Source organism: Callorhinus ursinus, unplaced genomic scaffold (genome assembly GCF_003265705.2).
Source record: "Callorhinus ursinus isolate GAN/ISIS: 27379988/994484 unplaced genomic scaffold, GSC_fseal_2.0 scaffold3, whole genome shotgun sequence".
In the NCBI taxonomy this organism is placed as follows: Eukaryota; Metazoa; Chordata; class Mammalia; order Carnivora; family Otariidae; genus Callorhinus; species Callorhinus ursinus.
Window position 1 is genome coordinate 280,722 of NW_027397065.1, and position 17,132 is coordinate 297,853.

Here is a 17,132-nt window from a genome sequence, read left to right on the forward strand (position 1 = left end):
GATTGAAAGTGAACATGCCAGAAGGAAATGCTGCTTCTCCCCCACCCTGCTGGCATGGTTTCTTCTCTCTGTAGCTGCCTGTTTGCTTACAGTGTTATTCTTTGCTTTCCTCTTCTTTCAGGGGATATTCAGGGCCTGACCATCTCTCTCACTGGGAAGTTTTTTGGGTTCAGTATAATTGCTGACGAAATGGTTTTTTCATTTGCCTCAGAGGACTGAATGGTTGAATCAGCCCAAGGACGTGTATTTGGTATTCTGCTTGCTCTTGCAGAGCAGATGCCTTCCATTACAGAATTTTGAGGGAGTTATTTAGAAAATAATAAAACTAACAGCTAAGCATGGATTTTTTTGTCTGTATCCCGCATCGTTGCCAACTTTACTGTAATTATGTCATTCAGGGAAAGAGCCTAACCATTTCCCTTCCCTGGCCCCTTTGTATTGCAAAAGAGCCGAATTGTGGCCTTATTTCCAAGGAAGTAAATCAATTGTGGCCATATTTCCAAGGAAGTAAATCACATGCAAGAAGTCATTAGGGATTTTAGAAGGGTTTATTGAGTAAAATCTTGAATGGAATGGCAAAGGGAGCCAAGCTGAGAGCAATCCTGCCGACAGGGGTCATGGAAAATTAGTGGAGGTGACAGAGCTGTTATGGGTTAATGAAAAGCTCTAGGAAAAAGAAATAAAAGAGTCGCTGGAAATTTATGACTTTTTGGTTGTTTTTCCATGAAAGAACATACACATTGTTGTAGTTTTACCTGGTTAATAAGCCAGTGCGAGTGGTACAGAAACATCATCAGTAATAGCCTAATGTGACCCTAGAATGATGTGTCTTTTATTCATGGGATCTTAGATGCAGTGGAAAAGCTCAAACGATCTTAAACTTTCCCCATAGTTCGTTCTAAAAATTTCCACTTGCCTCCTGCTGATCTGTAGCTTTAGATCAGGGCTATCCAATAGAACTTTTTGGGAGGATGGAAATGCTCTATATCTCTGCCATCCTGTACCATAGCCACCAACCCATTTGGTACTGAGCACTTGAAATATGGCTAGTGCAAGTCAGGAACTGAAATAGTAATTTGACTTTAGTTAATTTTAATTTAAATTTACCTAGTCACATTTGGCTAATGCTACCATTTTGGATACGGCAGCTGTAGATCCTTACTAGTCCCCAGAGCTTCTGAGGTGGGGTGGGGGGGGACACTGGTAGAGATTCAGACTTTAGTTGGTGTAAGGGGGTAACCCAAGTAAAGAATTAGTGAAGTCCCAATTTTGATCCCAGTCTGATTTACAATCTGGAAATGTCCCTCTTCCCCACAGCACAACCCCTGTTCTTTTGAACATCTGCTGTTGTGTTGGGCAGAAAAGGACTGGGTATGGTTAGCCAGGCTCAGTAGGGTCAGTGAGACAGGGTTAAAGAAGACACTGCACTGAGATTTAGCGACATTAGCACTCTGCTAGGAAACATCACTTGATTTCATATTAAAGCCCTTTAAAAAATGTAGACTAATCTGAAAGTCTGTTACCCATAATAAACCTTTGTGTTTCTGTGCATACTACTGACAAGAAGGTCTTGAATTCATGGCCTGGTTGTTAAAATTCCCGATGTTTCTCAGCAGCTGTCCTAGAGTCTGCACCCGTGGACCGAGCAGGAATGGAAAGCTCTCCGGTGGCGGACAGCACGGACCTTTCACCTTGCCGGTCACCCTCCACTCCTCAGCACCTTCGTTATCGTCAGCCTGTAGGTAAGCTCAGAAGGAGCCATGGAAATATAAACGCAAAAGGTAGTTCCTTGCTTCAGAATCTTTTGCCTGTTGCACTCCCAAAATATTTTTTGGTCTCAGTTGCTAAAATTTGTTGGAAGGAAACAATGTTACTATCAAGTAGTGGAGATATGAATGATTAGAGAATATGTCATTAGTGTAACTAATACTGATTTGCCCCATCATTGCATTGCACTCTGTGTGGAGTAACATGAATCAAGAGGCTTGTCCTCAGAGGATGGCTGTTTGAAGAATCTCAGTGCTGCCTTTACCAAAATGTTCCCGGACTCTGATACCTTGTCGTGAATCCCAACGCAGTCTGTATTAAATAGGCTCATCTGGGACACCACAATTTTGGGGGGACCTTATTAAGAACACTGTTTCACCTAAAATAAGGTCCATTTGGATTAATACCCATTAGTGCAATTGCTGGGTCATAGGGTAGTTCTATATCTAACTTTTTGAGGAAACTCCATGCTGTTTTCCACAGTAGCTACACCAATTTGCATCCCCACCAACAGTGTAAGAGGGATCCCATTTCTCCACATCCTCACCACCATGTGATTTCACTCATATGTGGAATCTAAGAAACAAAACAGATGAACACAGGGGAAGGGAAGGAAAAATAAAATAAGCTGAAAACAGAGAGGGAGACTCTTAATTCTAAGAAACAAACTGAGGGTTGCTGGAGGGGAGGTGGGGGGTTGGGGTACTTGGATGTGGGCATTAAGGAGGACACTTGATGTAATGAGCACTGGGTGTTATATGCAACTGATGAATCACTAAATTCTACTCCTGAAACTAACACAGTATATGTTAACTAAATTGAATTTAAATAAGGAATTTAAAATAAAATAAGGTCTAGTTGCATGGGACCCCAATTATCATTATTGTTCATGTGGCAGAAACTGGTGTATTTTCTATAGTTATGAAAATTACAAAGCATTACCCATAATTTGTTTTAGAACATACCAAGTGTCCTCTAATTGGAGGAAAAACCATCAGACCAAAAGGTAGAAATCTTTTATCTCCCCATTGTTCAAATAAAAAAAATCCAAATAACAGTTGTTTTTTGAAACATTTTTACAGTGGTTTGCCATTAGGGCCTGCATTCAGATAACATTTTCCTACTAGAAATTAACAGACTTTAAACACTTTTTAAACCTTAGAAATATTTAAAAACAAATTAAACGGATGTGTTGTTAATCCTTACATTTTTCTTTACTAATCAAAAACAAAACACAACAGTTGTTTTTGAAATGTTTCCTTTTTTCTCCTCAAGCTAGAAAACTATTCAGATGTGAAAGCAGATTCACCCCAGGTAATCAAGTAAAATGTAAACATTTTTTGACTTTCATACTCCTGCTTTAAGTAGAACAGTTTAGCAAAAGGCTCCAAATGGCCATTTCATTTGTAGCCTTGACCATGTGGTAATCAGCTCCAAGAGAAGCAAACCTGGGTCAGGCTGTTGTTAGAAAACTCACCCAGATGGATATCAGCCCTTGGGGAGTGGTCCGATTTCTGGCTCCTGATCAATCACAGATCTCCCTGACTTTTGGGTGGTTCTGGTAAATGAAAGCGGCAAGCAGGACTCCCCTGGCTTGTTACAGGTCTACTTTGGGGTTAGCCAGATCTCTCTACTACTCTTAGAGCTTTGGTCAGTCCAGGCCTTGGCAACTTCCTTGACCATTGCCACATGGGACAGACCCCCTCTTGAGTTCATGGTAACCTGGAAGAGTTTGGGGCCAAAACCTATGGAAGTGAAACTCTACCAAGGTGAGAAATAAATACTATTCACTTGATCACTATTATCAGGGCTCTGCTTTATAGTCTTTTTTCATATATTTATATTCATATATAAAATTTTTAAATTTATATACGCATTATTTGGAAATCCTCATCCTGTTTGTGAATTAAGTCCTTTGTTTCTTCTCTGATGTGACCACATCCCAGAGACATAGGAACATGGGAAGGAAGCTGAAATCTGACAAAACGGAGGATCCAAATGGGAACAGTGTCACACATTTTCTTGCCATTTAGCTGAAATTTTGCCTATTCATCTGTCTACTTGCCACCTCGTTCCACAAATATTTAAAGGCTACTGCTAGAGGAGAGGGTAGAGCTGTTCTGTGCTTTCTACTTGGGTGTATTAAGGAGCTCTTTGCCTGGCCTCATATTTATTTTTTTAAGCATGACTAGATCACTTTAGGGGCAAACTAATAAAAACCCTTCAGGTCAGAGTCACAGTGAGTTATTTTCACTAAAAGCCTGAATGAGGAAAAAAGTGAGGTCGGCATCAGCATTATCAGATGCTGTGCGTAAAATGTCTGAGGAGGGAAGGGGCTGCAAAACAGTGCTCAGAGCATCCTTTTGATTTTATAATGCATCCTCACTTTAGAGGTGTTTTGAGCAGAAAATTCTATCGGTAGTATGATGTAGGAAATTTTTTAAAAACTATTTTTTATACTGAGATATAATTCAAATATAAAGTTCACCCTTCTCCAGTATACAGTTCGGTGACTTTTATATGTTCACAAGATCGGGCAGCCATCACCACTGTCTCACTCTAGAGCATCTTTATTACCCTAAAAAGAAACCCTGTACCCATTAGCAGTCATCCCCCATTCCCACCCCCCACCCCCCCTGCCCTCAGCCTCTGGCAACCACCAATCTACTTTCGGTCTCTGGGAATTTACCTCTCCCAGACATTTCATATGCATAGAATCATATAATACATGCCTTTTTGTGACTGACTTCTTTCGCTTAGCATAATGTTGTCAGGGATCATTCATGTTGTGGTAGGTATCAGTCCTTCATTCCTTTTGTGGCTAAATAATATTCCCTTGTATCGCTCTACCACATCTGGTTTATCCATTCCATGGCTGATGGACATTTGGGTGTTTGTACTTTTTTGGTTGTTGTGAGTAATATGTGTAATGCTGCTAGGGATATTCATGTACTAGTTTTCGCGTGGATATGCTTTCAGTTCTCTTGGGTATACACTTAGAGTGGAATTACTGATGTTTAACAAAAACAATACAGGGTGTCTGGCCCAACCCTTCATCCAGTGCAGGAATGAAAATGAGAATTTTCATTACAGAATATTACCCATCTGCCTCACCATGCCATTTCCATTCTTCTGCATAACCAGGACAGACGGCTGACAACTCCCACTGCTCTGTTTCGCCGGCGTCTGCTTTTGCCATTGCCACAGCAGCGGCAGGACACGGAAGTCCACCAGGTGAGTGTGGCTGAGCAGCCATGTACAGACTGACGGGAACGTATACTAAATCAGTGGCGCTTGCCTGCCGGTGTTGGTGAGATACTGGGCAGCTCACTAAGAAGGCAGATTCCCAGCTCCCATTCTAAGTCAGCGTGTCAGATGGCCTTTGATTTACTTATTATTTATTTATGTACTAACTTATTTTTAATTTTGTTATTTGAGTATAGTTGACACACACTTTGACGCTAGTTCCGGGTGTGCAGCCGAGTGATTCAACATCTCTGTACGTTATGCTGTGCCCACCACAAATGTAGCTACCATATTATTGACTATATTCCCTACATCGTGCTTTTTATCCCCCTAACTTACTCATTTCATAGCCAGAAGCCTGTATCTCCCACTGTCCTTCACCTGTACACTGTCTCTAAATAAGCACCTTCAGGTGAGTCTTATACTGGTATTGTGTGGGTGATACTTTGAAGAACTTCTGTATCACAGAAGGATGTGATATTTCTCTCATGTTGTTTTATGGAGTTCTCTAACCTTTTTAGCCAAATTACCAGGAACAGATGTTTCCTTTATAATTGAGTAAAATGGTAAAAGCATATACAAGGCGGTTGGGATGGCTTATGGAGGGAAGGAGGGTGGAGGGACTATTGCTTAACAAATCTGTATGTGGTTTAAACAACTTTGTTGCTCTGGGGGTCTTCACCTAAACTAACCCCATGGGTTCAGATCATCACGCTTTGTAGAACCATGAGTGAGGGTGTATTTTGTTAATTAGCCATTGTTCACTTACCACAAAAGAGTCCATTTCCAAAGCCTATGAACCTGTATTCAACAATAGTAACTAGTAGTACTATCTGTGTGAATTCTTTCTAAATTGAAGTAAGAACAAACAGAGATGTTCTATAATGAACACGAACTACCATAGGAATTATACATATATATGTGTATATATCCCATCTGAGTGGAACTCTTTGCAGATTAACCACATTCCACCTCCAGTATTTTGTCACACATGATGCATTGGACGTAGTCAGGAAAATTGGGGTATGTTTGCTCTAACTATTCTCAAAACCTTCCCCCCAAATTCCCATCAACATAACACAGAACAGCCTATAACAGTAATAGCATTGATGTCTTGTCAATCCAGTTGACTTCTGTTGTCGACTCCACTCATAATAACGAACATCTCTTTGGTGAAATGATGAAGGAGTCCTCATTCCGCTCTCAGCAGAATTGGCAACCAACTGATTTGTTGAGGTCCTCTCCTCCTGTCTTTCGTTCTCACAAGTCAATCCATCTTTGGAAAAAGTAACGTACAGAACTTCCTCATAGGTTTTATCATTTAAATATGGTTCATGAGGAAAAAGAGTTTTTATGTTAATTCTCCATGAGCCTATTTCCGCATTTGCTGGAGGCTGGGGAGGACGAAGGTCCTTCTTTTTCACCTGGGATTGCAGCAAAGTTCTGATGAGCTTTAGAGAAGGGCATCTGACTTTGGCTTGTGCATGCATAATGGGCCAGAGGATAAAGGAACCAAAACAGCCAAGTCTTCCGCACCATTGGAACACTGCCGTTTCTGCTGCCTTTCTTCTTACTTCTCCGCTGCTACTGAAATAGCTTAGGAAGAAGGTTCCCTTCACTGAGCCAGCTGAGGAGGGGTGGATGGTGATTGCCCATAGCCAGTGTGGCGAGGGAGGGGCAGGGTCGCCTGATCCTGAACCAGCACACTGCTTTTTTATGACCATGCTGCTGGTGTTGCCTGGAATGTGGTCTGGTGCCACCTGATTCCATTTTAGAAGTCAGGGAAATAAGGGATTGGATTTGGCGGTGGCTGTGGCCCTGCTGTAAGGGTGGCAGGTTGCACATGGGTCAGTTGCAGTGGCTAGTGGTGGTAAGAAAGGGGGTTTATTTTGGAGTGGGGGCCAGTATATTCCTGGCCATATGGTATGCAGATTGGGCTTCCATGTTTCAGGCTTTCTTCAGGTTCCCTCCTGCTTTATCCTCTCCCACTCCTACCCCCATCTAAATACACAGGAGTCTGGCAGCTCTGGGTTAGACCAGTCAATTAATAAGTATGTTTTCAAATATTCACTCCAGGCATTTGCATGTTAAGCCATTTCTCTTTAATTATTGCTTGGAAGGCTTTGCTACTTCATTAAAAGGAACTTCAAATTTAGCAAGAAAGTGGACAAAGTTTTCTTTGTAAAGACCCCAGACAGGTTGCACCTGCTTGGCCCTGAGGGCAGAGAAAGCTGATTTTTTTTTTTGTGGAAGGTGGCCTGGTGATCCACTCTCCAGCGTCTGGGCCTGCCTAATTTCCACACACCCTGGAAAAGCCTGGATTTTCCCCCCACTGGTTTCTTTTAGGACCTAGAGCCCAGCCCTTTCCAAAGATAGGCAGGTCTCTCCTTCCATATCATGTTCCCTTTGCCTCTATTGGAGGTTCCTCATTGGAGATGAAGGAAGGCCTAATTCTGTGGGTATGATTGCAACCCTAAAGCAATCCTTGTTAACTTCACATTATGAAGATTTAACAGTGTATTTAGTACTTGCCTTCTGATTGGCAGCCAAGTTGCATTGGGCCCACTTATATAGTAAGATACAGAATTTGGGAGCCTAACACTTACACAACTGCCTCAAAGAAAAAACATACAAATCACAAATACAAACCTTTAGGATAGCTCCCAGGGCTTTGGAAGAAGCCCATACACAGTGAGAGGCTCTGAAGCTTAAGTGTCATTGGCTTCCTACTAAATAAGCTTATGAGTCCAGTCCAGATCATTCTTGAAATTGCAGTAGCTATAGGAAATTTTGTTAGTTGGAGAGTGGGGGGTGGGACCAGTCATCATCATCAGTCAATCAAGTGCCCTTTCCTGTAGTGGAGCTTTAACTCTATACAAGACCGAGATGAAGGATGATTAGCAAGGTCTTGCCTGTCACTACACTGGTTGCAGTGCATTTTTAAGCATCTGCTCAAATTTGGAAGCTCTGCATTAAAGTAGAAATTAAAATGTGTGCATTTCAGAGGGTTGCTGATACAGGGAATCTGCAGGTGCAGTTTGGATATATTTGTGATATGAATAGAAATGCACATCCAGTGAATACACATATCGGCACATCGTGATGCTCACTACACACCTGCAGCCCTAGGGTTAATTATAGAGCTTATGAAATCATCTAAAGTGAAATATGAGTGTGAGGTGGGTTATTTGTATAAGACTAAAAATAATGGCAGGGAAGTTCTACAAGCAACTCTTGGTTATCTGTGAGCAGATGATATGTTTTACCATACATAATTTACCAAGGTAAATTAACAAAATAGAGGAATGGTTGAATATACTTATGGGAAAGTTCATGGCACAGTTACAATTGCTTAGAGAAATAGTGAGTTCTTTACTGGTAAATACTTGGTACTTGTAAAGTAGATAATTCATAATCTGTTTTCTTTTCTGCCAAACCACTCAAGCCTGTGTAGGCAATAATAGATCTGAACTTGGTGTGAATTTGGCTTGGACCAGTTTTTAAAAATCTTGGTACCTGGCCCCATCCCCAGAAGTTCTGACTTGATTGGTCTGGGTACATCCTGGGCATCAGCATTTTTTAAATTTCCCCAGGTGGTCCTAGTGGGGAGCCACGCCGGGGAACTGCTGGACTCTGGAGGAAGTGTGTTTGTTCTTTCTCTGGTTGCAGCTTTCCCAGTTTATCTCATGGAAGCTCTGACCCCCCCCCCTAGAATACATTATTTTCTCCTTGGATAAAACAGGAGTGGGAGGGATGCTCTTCCTCAAGCTGGGTAAGGCTTAGGCATTCTTTTCCCCTGCAGTGTAGACCTTTTTACGGAGAAGGCTCTGGGCATATTTCACAACGGTGCTCTTCCCCCTTCCCTGCAAGAACCAGAAGTATTGTGGGGATCCCCTACAAAGGCATTCCTCAGCAGTTCCCACGGTAATGCTGGTCCACATGCAGCCTCTAGCAGTTGGTCAAAATGACCATTCAGGGTTGCTGCCAGTTCCTGGCTCCAGCAACTTCTGCTCCCGATAAGCAGATACCAGCTGTGTCTCTCAGGATGTACCGGTCCCTCCAGATTTGGGGATGGTCATTTGTCCTGCAACCTCAATTTTCTGATGTGTCCAAGAAAAGTCATTGGTTTTCAGGTTGTCCACGTTTTATTTGTTGTAAAGACCAAATGTGTCAGCTTCTAAGTTCTTTACATGTCAGAGCTGAAATTGGAAGTCTCCCTTGGAATTTTTATAGTGATCCTATTGATTCCATAGGTCGATTTGGGGAGAATTGTCAATCTTAACAATATTTAGTCTTTTAATCTATGAATGTGGAATGTCTTTTTATGTATTTAGCTCTGTGCTCATTTCAGCAATGTTTTTTATTTCTCAGCATGCAAGTCTTACATTTGTTTTGTTGCATTTATTCCTAAATATAAAGGACTCTTTTTTGATTTGTCAGCCTCACCTGTCTGACCTCCTTCACCACTGGAGGTATCCCAGTTTGGGACCTATTTTCCATTATTTTTTTTTTAAAGTAAAAATCATTTTTTCATTATTTCACCAAAGATAGATAGTTGAAGGTTTTGGGGATAGAATGTATCTAATTTATATTTTTAAGTAAAACATTATTATCACTATTATTAATGAAAAATGAAGAGCTTTGGTAAATCAAATTTAAATTAGCAATGATTCCAAGTCTTATTTTTAATATCTCTCTCTCTCTCTCTCTCTCTCTCTCTCTCTCTCTCTCTTTCTCTTTCTCTCTCTGCCCGGAATAAGAATCTTGGACCTGGGAAGTTACATCTTTAACTGTACCAGCCTGCACAGCAGCTAGGAATGTTCGTGTCAGGTGGTCACTGCATTCTTTTCCTGGGAAGGAGCCCGGCAGTAAGCTAGGTCACATGGAACACCTCTTCTGCTCATCATATGTCTTTCATATGCTTTCAAGCAGACCCAGAGCCTTGTTCCAGCTAGCCTGGGCACCCTCTCTCCTGACCATGTTGCATTGCCAAGTTCACTTTCTTTGTGCTGCCCTCTCCAGGAGACCCTTCTCCTCTATTACCATCTCTCCTCAGCAAAGGTACAATATAGTTGATTGTGCTTGTTCACGTCTTTGATTCACTCCCATCGCTTAACTGCTACTTGATTGCATTTCAGTTTCCTCCATTTTAGGGCCGGGCAGGTAACTGAAGGAAGGGCTGGAGAGCTGATGCCGTGTGTAAAGAGGGCTCCCCTTTACCAGCTCCCCCTGATTTTGCCACAACGGATCACAGATGAGGGCTGTCAGATCTGTCTTCTTTCTTTCTTTTCTATTTGAAAGGAAAGCCAGAAAGCTGGATATTTATGTGAAATCTGTCTTTAAACGCTAGCAATGAATCCATACTCTTTAAAAATACCATCCAGGTCAAACAAAATACTTCTGGGGACCACATTTGGCTGTGAACCACCAATGTGTGACCTCAGATTTCCTGTAATCACTTGCATCTGGAGGGTAGGTTGATACAGATGAGATTTCCTGAGACAGGCCTACATCCTAGCAATAGACTCCTGATGGCCATAGTGCCCTCCCCCTGATTGTTTCCTATTCCTTTGGCCAAGTTGTTCTACAGGAAGTCCATCTCTTCTCCTCCACTTGACCACTTTTGCTGGTGGTCTACTTTACCCCTCCACTGGGTAATCTTATCTGAAAGATCTGGAGGCTGCCTCATCATCACCCCCTCACCGTGGAAGTAATAGCAGGGACCATTCTTCTCATCTTATTTTATAGATTCTGAAGCAAGTGTGAGAGCCAGAGCGGTGGAGGGCCTGGCCCTGGTTCTTGCAGTTACTGAGAATGAGGCTCATTCAGATCTGTCTACCACCAAGTTCCTGCTCTCTTTGCCCCAGTGGTACCTCTAATCCCACATGGACTTCAGAAAGAACAAGATCTTGGGAAACTGGAATTACTTAACGTTGTTACTGACTCTTGATCCTGTCTTTGTCTGCAACACACCCATTTCTTTCATCTTCTTCCCACTGATAGGTCCACTTGGCATTTACCTGACAGGTACAGTGGCTGGTGACCCCAGAGAGATGAGCCCCGGTGAAATCAGTCACTGTGGGTAGATTCTTATTTGGCTAGCAGTTGGTATTGAGGATCTGTGATTTCTTTCACCACACTGCAGAAATGAGGGCCTTAAGTACAATGATATAATTTGGTCAGAGGAAGCATTTATCTCCAATTGAGAATTGGATTAAATCTCCAAGCGGTTATCCAATTGAGAATTGGATTAAATTTTCAGTAGGATATTGGTTACCATGAATTAAATTAATGTCACATATACCCTGCTGTCTGCAGTCTCTTTCAGGATTTGTGAGAATACTCAGCTCTGTTTAAATGGCTTATCTATTTATTGAGTGAACTTATAAGAAAGGCACAGAATGTGGGCTTTTTCCAATGTCTATTTCACAAGGTAAAACTAACTTCAGGCAGGAATCACAGATTAATTTTCTGTTTCAAACTCAGAAAGTTAATACTATGTAGATATTTCATTGCAGTGATTCTCAATGGTATGTAGCTGGGGTGGAATGAGAATAGTCAGGGACTTCTTCAAAATGCCCTTATCTGGGGCGCCTGGATGGCTCAGTTGTTAAGCGTCTGCCTTTGGCTCCGGTCATGATCCCAGGGTCCTGGGATCAAGCCCTGCGTCGCGCTCCTGCTCAGTGGGAAGCCTTCTCCGTCTCCCACTCCCCCTGCTTGTGTTCCCTCTCTCGCTGTCTCTCTCTCTCTCTGTCAAATAAATAAATAAAAATCTTAAAAAAAAAAAAATGCCCTTATCCCCCTGAGGATTCTGATCAGCTTCCTCCCAGAGGCAGGCACTCCAAAACAGAGAGATGTTATTGATGGAAATGTGTTGCCATGTGAATTGTGTGAAAACAGAAATAAGGCTAAGAATCACTGCTCCACTATCTGCCATCCTTGGAAAGACTGTGCTCACTTTCTCCGTCTAATTCTCTTATTTCCCAGTGTCCTATTTCCTGGTAATCAGGACATCAAAGGAATGAGGCTGTCTAACCCAAGTTAGCAACGGTGTTGAGAATTCTAAGGTTAAAATGCTGGCTGCATGTAGTTTTTCTTATTTGGGGCTCTCACCATCTTTTAATTTTCTGTGCAATACCCCTTATCTTAGTTCTTACGTATCTCCCCCTTCCCTGTGTCCTACTGTCTTCTTTCCTTGGTATGTTCTCACCTCTTGGAGTTCTGCACTATTTCAAGGAGGTATGTTCTATTGCCAGGACTGGCTGCATTCTTTGTAGAGCCCAGTGCAATAAGAAAGTGCTGGTCCCCTTGTTTAAAAAATTTTGAAGAATTTCAAGACAGTGAGAGTTAAGCATTAAACCAAGTGTGGGCCCTTCTAAGCTTGGGGCACAGTGTAATACAGGTTGCACACATGAAGCCAGCCTTGCATCTTGCAGTTCTGTCAGGAGTCTGACAGTTTTGTAATGCTCAGGATATGCCCTTTAGTGCATTTCCAGGATTTTATCCTGGTTCTGCAGAACTTTTCCATGGTGAGAAAAATGGTAATAGAAAACAATCCCATTTATTTTGAAGGTGAAAAATCTTAGGCTGGAGGAGACTAATTAGAGAAAGGGAAAAAGGAGGGGTGCCTGAGTGGCTCAGTCGGTTAAGCAGCTGCCTTCGGCTTAGGTCATGATCTCAGGGTCCTGGGATCAAGCCCCATGTGGGGCTCCCTGCTCAGTGGGGAGTCTGTTTCTCCCTCTTCCTCTGCCCCTCCCCCAACTCGTACGTGCGCTCTCTCTCTCTCAAATAAAATAAAATCTTAAAAAAAATAAAGAGAAAAAAAATCAACCTAGGACTCCTGATTCTCTGAAGAGACTACATATTTTAAAATATTAGCATACAGTACTTTCAATAATGAAAGAACCATAAGCTCTGATGAGTCAGAAATAATTTCACTAATGATGACTCCATGATCATAAAACAAAAATAATCCTCAAAAAACAATAATCTCATATAAGACTAAAAATCTTTATGCTTTCCTGGACTTTTTGGTTTTTTGAACTTTCATAATAAATGCAATAAGGCAAATAAGCAATAATAGGCATGTCAACATTACAAAAAACTGGAAATCATTACTCTGTAAAGTTAGGGGTAGTAGATAGCCCCAACAGTATGTAATGAAAAATGAAATTTCTCAGTGAATTTTCTACTGGGAGGAATAATCAGTGAACTATTGTGGTTATGTAGCATTGCATCAAGCTCCATGCATTAAACAGGATGAGATAAGCTTTTAGTCACAACATTTCTCAAAGTAGTTTATCAAAGATTAAGTGTGGTAATAGAAATAGTCTGTAGAAATGTACTGCTTTTGGGGCACCTGGGTGGCTCAGTCGATTAAGTGGCCAACTCTTGATTTCAGCTCAGGTCATGATCTCAAGGTTGTGGGATCAAGCCCTGCGGTGGGCTCCATGCTCAGCGGGGAGTCTGCTTGGAGATTCTCTCCCTCTGCCCCTCCCCAGTCTCTCTCTTTCTCAAATAAATAAATTATATAATTTTAAAAATTTAAAGGAAATGAACTGCTTTTGCACAATGATGCAAGTCAGCACAGGTGAACTGAATTTTAAAGTTTCTAAAGTCTATGGTAAAGGAAGAATGGGCTTTTCATCTGCCAGGAACATCCCCTGAGAGCACATGTCCTCCATGTGTCCTTAACTTTATGGAGCCAACAGTGTCTGGTTCAGGTTGTTTCTCTTACCAACATTTGTAACCTGTGGCTTCACAAGTGCTGGGAAGACCTGAAGAGGCAACTTGACAGCATGTAATTAGCCTATTTTATCGATTGTGAATACATCAGAATTGTGGATGGCTTTTGCAGAGGGTCTCCCAAAGTGACACCCACATCATGTAAACCCCTACCGTATACTGCCCTGTTGGGTATTTCCGTATACAAATTGAGTGGTTGCCCTTATTATCAACATGACAATAGCAACAACAAGGTTATATAATTTGATTGAGTATACTATATACCAAGCACTATTCTAAGCTTTACATATGTTAACTGAGATGTGAAATAGTTACTAGTATTATATTCTCTTATATCCTCAATAGAGGATATTGAGATACAGAGAATTAAGCAAATTGTCTAAGATCACATAGGTAGTAAGTGACAGCTTTGAATCCTGTCACCTGGCTAATGAACAGAGGATGTACAGGAACTATTACCAATCCAAACCTCTACCTACTTGTCGAAATAGAGTAAAATAGTAGTATTGTGATGTGATGTGATGTGTGTGTGTGTGTGTGTGTGTGTTTTAAATGAATGTAACAAATAGTCATGGGGGGGCTAACTAGCATATATAGTGCACGGCTGGAACTTCATTCTTTGGGTTTCTGCAATGCCACCATTTTGTTTGGAGAAAGACATGAACATTTCTCTTCAGTGGTCTGGTGGTTTTAAAAATATGCCCCCAAATGCTTTCATACTCTTTCCTTCAAGAGGTGGAGCTTGATTTCCTTTCCTTTTTGTGTGGGTAGCAATTAGTAACTTGCTTTTAACAAATAAAATTAAGCAAAAGTGATCACGTATGACTTTGACACCTAAGTCATCAGAAGGCACACTGGCCTCCGTCTTGGTCAGTCTCTCTCAGATCACTTGTTCTGGGGGAAACAAGTTTCCATGTCACGAGGAGAGGCCCACGAGGCTAGCAACAAACTAGAAAGTAGGCCCATGGCCGACAGCCTGATGAGTGAGCTTGGACATGGATTTTCCAGCTCTAGTCGAGCCTTCAGATGACTGTAACCCTAGTGGGTATCTGGATACAACCTCATGAGAACATGAGCCATAGTCACCCTGCTGACCTGCTTCCAAAACCTTGTCCTGAAGAAACTATCCGACTGGAAATGTGTTTGGAGTCTCTAAGTTGAAGGGTAATTAGTTATGCAGCAAAAGATAACTACTACTGGTAGTGTCATGGTAACCAATAAAGCTCTGGCCAAATTATTCATAATCAAATTGAGTTTAAGGAGCATATTTTCATTTTGGAAAGAGAGGCATGTCTGGACTATTTCCTGTGGGAGAGAGCCCCCTGGGCATATTCCCTACCAAATATTTTGAAGTTGGGGAATGTATCTAAAATTAACATGTCACTTAAATCTACCTTATATTTCAAGATCTCTAAATAGTCTTTCTCTTCTCCCTTCACCTGTAGTGCTCTGAATTGAACAGACTGATTTTTCAACTCTTTGAGAGCTGAGAGCAGTTTGATTTTAACAACTGTTGCTTAGCAATAGGCGCTAGAGTGGCCTCCCTGTGTAGCCGTTGTCTGTCTGTGATGCTGAATTCAAAATTGTAATTATCGTTCTAAGATGAAATTGAAGCTGGCCTTTGTGACACATTACACTTACCAGGGCATCTCAGCTACCCAGGGAATTGCATGGTCCCTGTTTGAAGGCCCTCTGTGGGAGAGCTGGTCTCTTGGAATTATGGGGCATTTAGAAGTCAAAGACAAAGCTCTGAAAAAGCTAGCAAACTCCTCATTGGTAGGTGGTTTGTGTTCCCTGTATGCTGACTTTGGACCTTGATTCTGGACCCAAAACTTGGCTCTTGAAATGCTGTGACTAGAAACTGGGCCATTGATGTTAAGGAAGGGACAATGCAGGGATGGGGTTTCCGAACAAATTTTGGTGAGTAGGAGAGGGTGAGAAGTCTAGTTGCCATGTTTTTATCGCCCGGCCCTGATGGAAAAGGCTCCGGGAAATGTCAGCTGCTTTAAAGTTTTAAACCAAAGGTCTAAATCCGATTGTTCATCAGAAAGGTTGGTATCAAGATTCAGAAATCTCTGCCTGGCTTAAAAGCACTATTCTTTCCCAGTCTTTGGATTAAATGATGAACAAGTTTATTTGATTTTGTTTCATCTTCCATTAGTTCTAGAGGTCTTTGTGTGTGTGACCGGTGCCAAACCAGGTACTATGGAAAGATAAAAATGAAATATGAGGCATTGCCCGTACTCTCTAAGAACTGACAATCCAGTTGAGGAGATTATATGAATAGGCATAAAGTCTCAAATGATCAAGATGGGAACAACAGGTTACTGATAATAACCAGTATAACTATTGGCCATGTTGTAAAACTTTGGACTTGAAAACCAAGAGAAAATGTCACATTAACAAAATAACAAGGCTTCAATGCATGACCCTGAAAAAAAAGGTTAATGTAGTTTCAAAGTATTTCATGCACCCTTCTAATTAGTCAGCTTTCTCTGAAAATAGGGTGTTTTTTTTTTTTTTTAACTTTGAGACAGTTTTTTCCTCTGGATCTGCAATTACTCTTTATGGGCACATGGTCCCTGGTATGTATGATAGTCTTGGGAATTAGCTGGTGTTAGATTAAGCAGAGGCAGTGTCTCTCATATTGGACTAAATTAATATTGCCACGATTTCTACACAGGCATCATGATGAGAAGTGTAAGAAGACTTACACTGAAACAAATGATATTTCAGTGGCTTCAAAAATGAGGAGCCATAAACTTGTAGAAAACCCCAAATAGACTCGTCGAAATAGAGTAAAATAGTGGTATTGTGATGTGATGTGATGTGTGTGTGTGTGTGTGTGTGTGTGTTTTAAATAAATGTAACAAATAGTCATGGGGGGCTGTCTTCTCCTTCAGGTATTATTGGATCACCAGCTGTAAAAACTCTGAGGGTAGATGTTTAAATATGTTTTAACATTTGAGTGGCAACATTGCAGGTGTTACCTGGCTCTAATCCTCCTCTTTACAGTCTTTTCTTTGTCTTGCTTCTAATTTTCAAGATCCTGTACACAATTCAGAATTAATTCAAAGCAGTAGTAGAACATCTTAGCCGGGATAAACCTTCACCTGGCAAATAATGTTATGCCACCAGAGCCGGTTTTCTTGATTCCTGCAGATTGGGCATTAAAACAAACCACAGTTCCCTCTAGAGGCAGGCACCCAAAAGCAAACAGTCTTAGCAAAGGCTGGTGTCTCCTGCCTCCTGCTAACCTTCCTCAATGCAGGGTTAAAGATTGGTCAGGGATGTTCTCATTCCCCTTTTTCATTCCTAGCATTATGGATTTATGAAGACCTAATCCTATACCTTATGTTTGTAAACTGCCTTAT

The 17,132-nt window shown here is 41.4% G+C and overlaps 1 protein-coding gene across 2 annotated transcripts in view; it reads left to right on the forward strand.

The window, feature by feature from the left end:
* Window positions 1-17,132, forward strand: part of RASGRF2 (Ras protein specific guanine nucleotide releasing factor 2) — a 230,593-nt gene that overhangs the window by 131,895 nt on the left and 81,566 nt on the right. Inside the window, exons 16-17 of one of the 2 annotated variants that reach the window (XM_073887438.1) lie at window positions 1,614-1,742; window positions 4,912-5,001. In XM_073887438.1, coding sequence (XP_073743539.1) covers window positions 1,614-1,742; window positions 4,912-5,001 — 219 coding nt within the window. The remainder of the gene's footprint in view (window positions 1-1,613; window positions 1,743-4,911; window positions 5,002-17,132) is intronic. The other variant, XM_025866592.2, reaches the window with a different exon arrangement.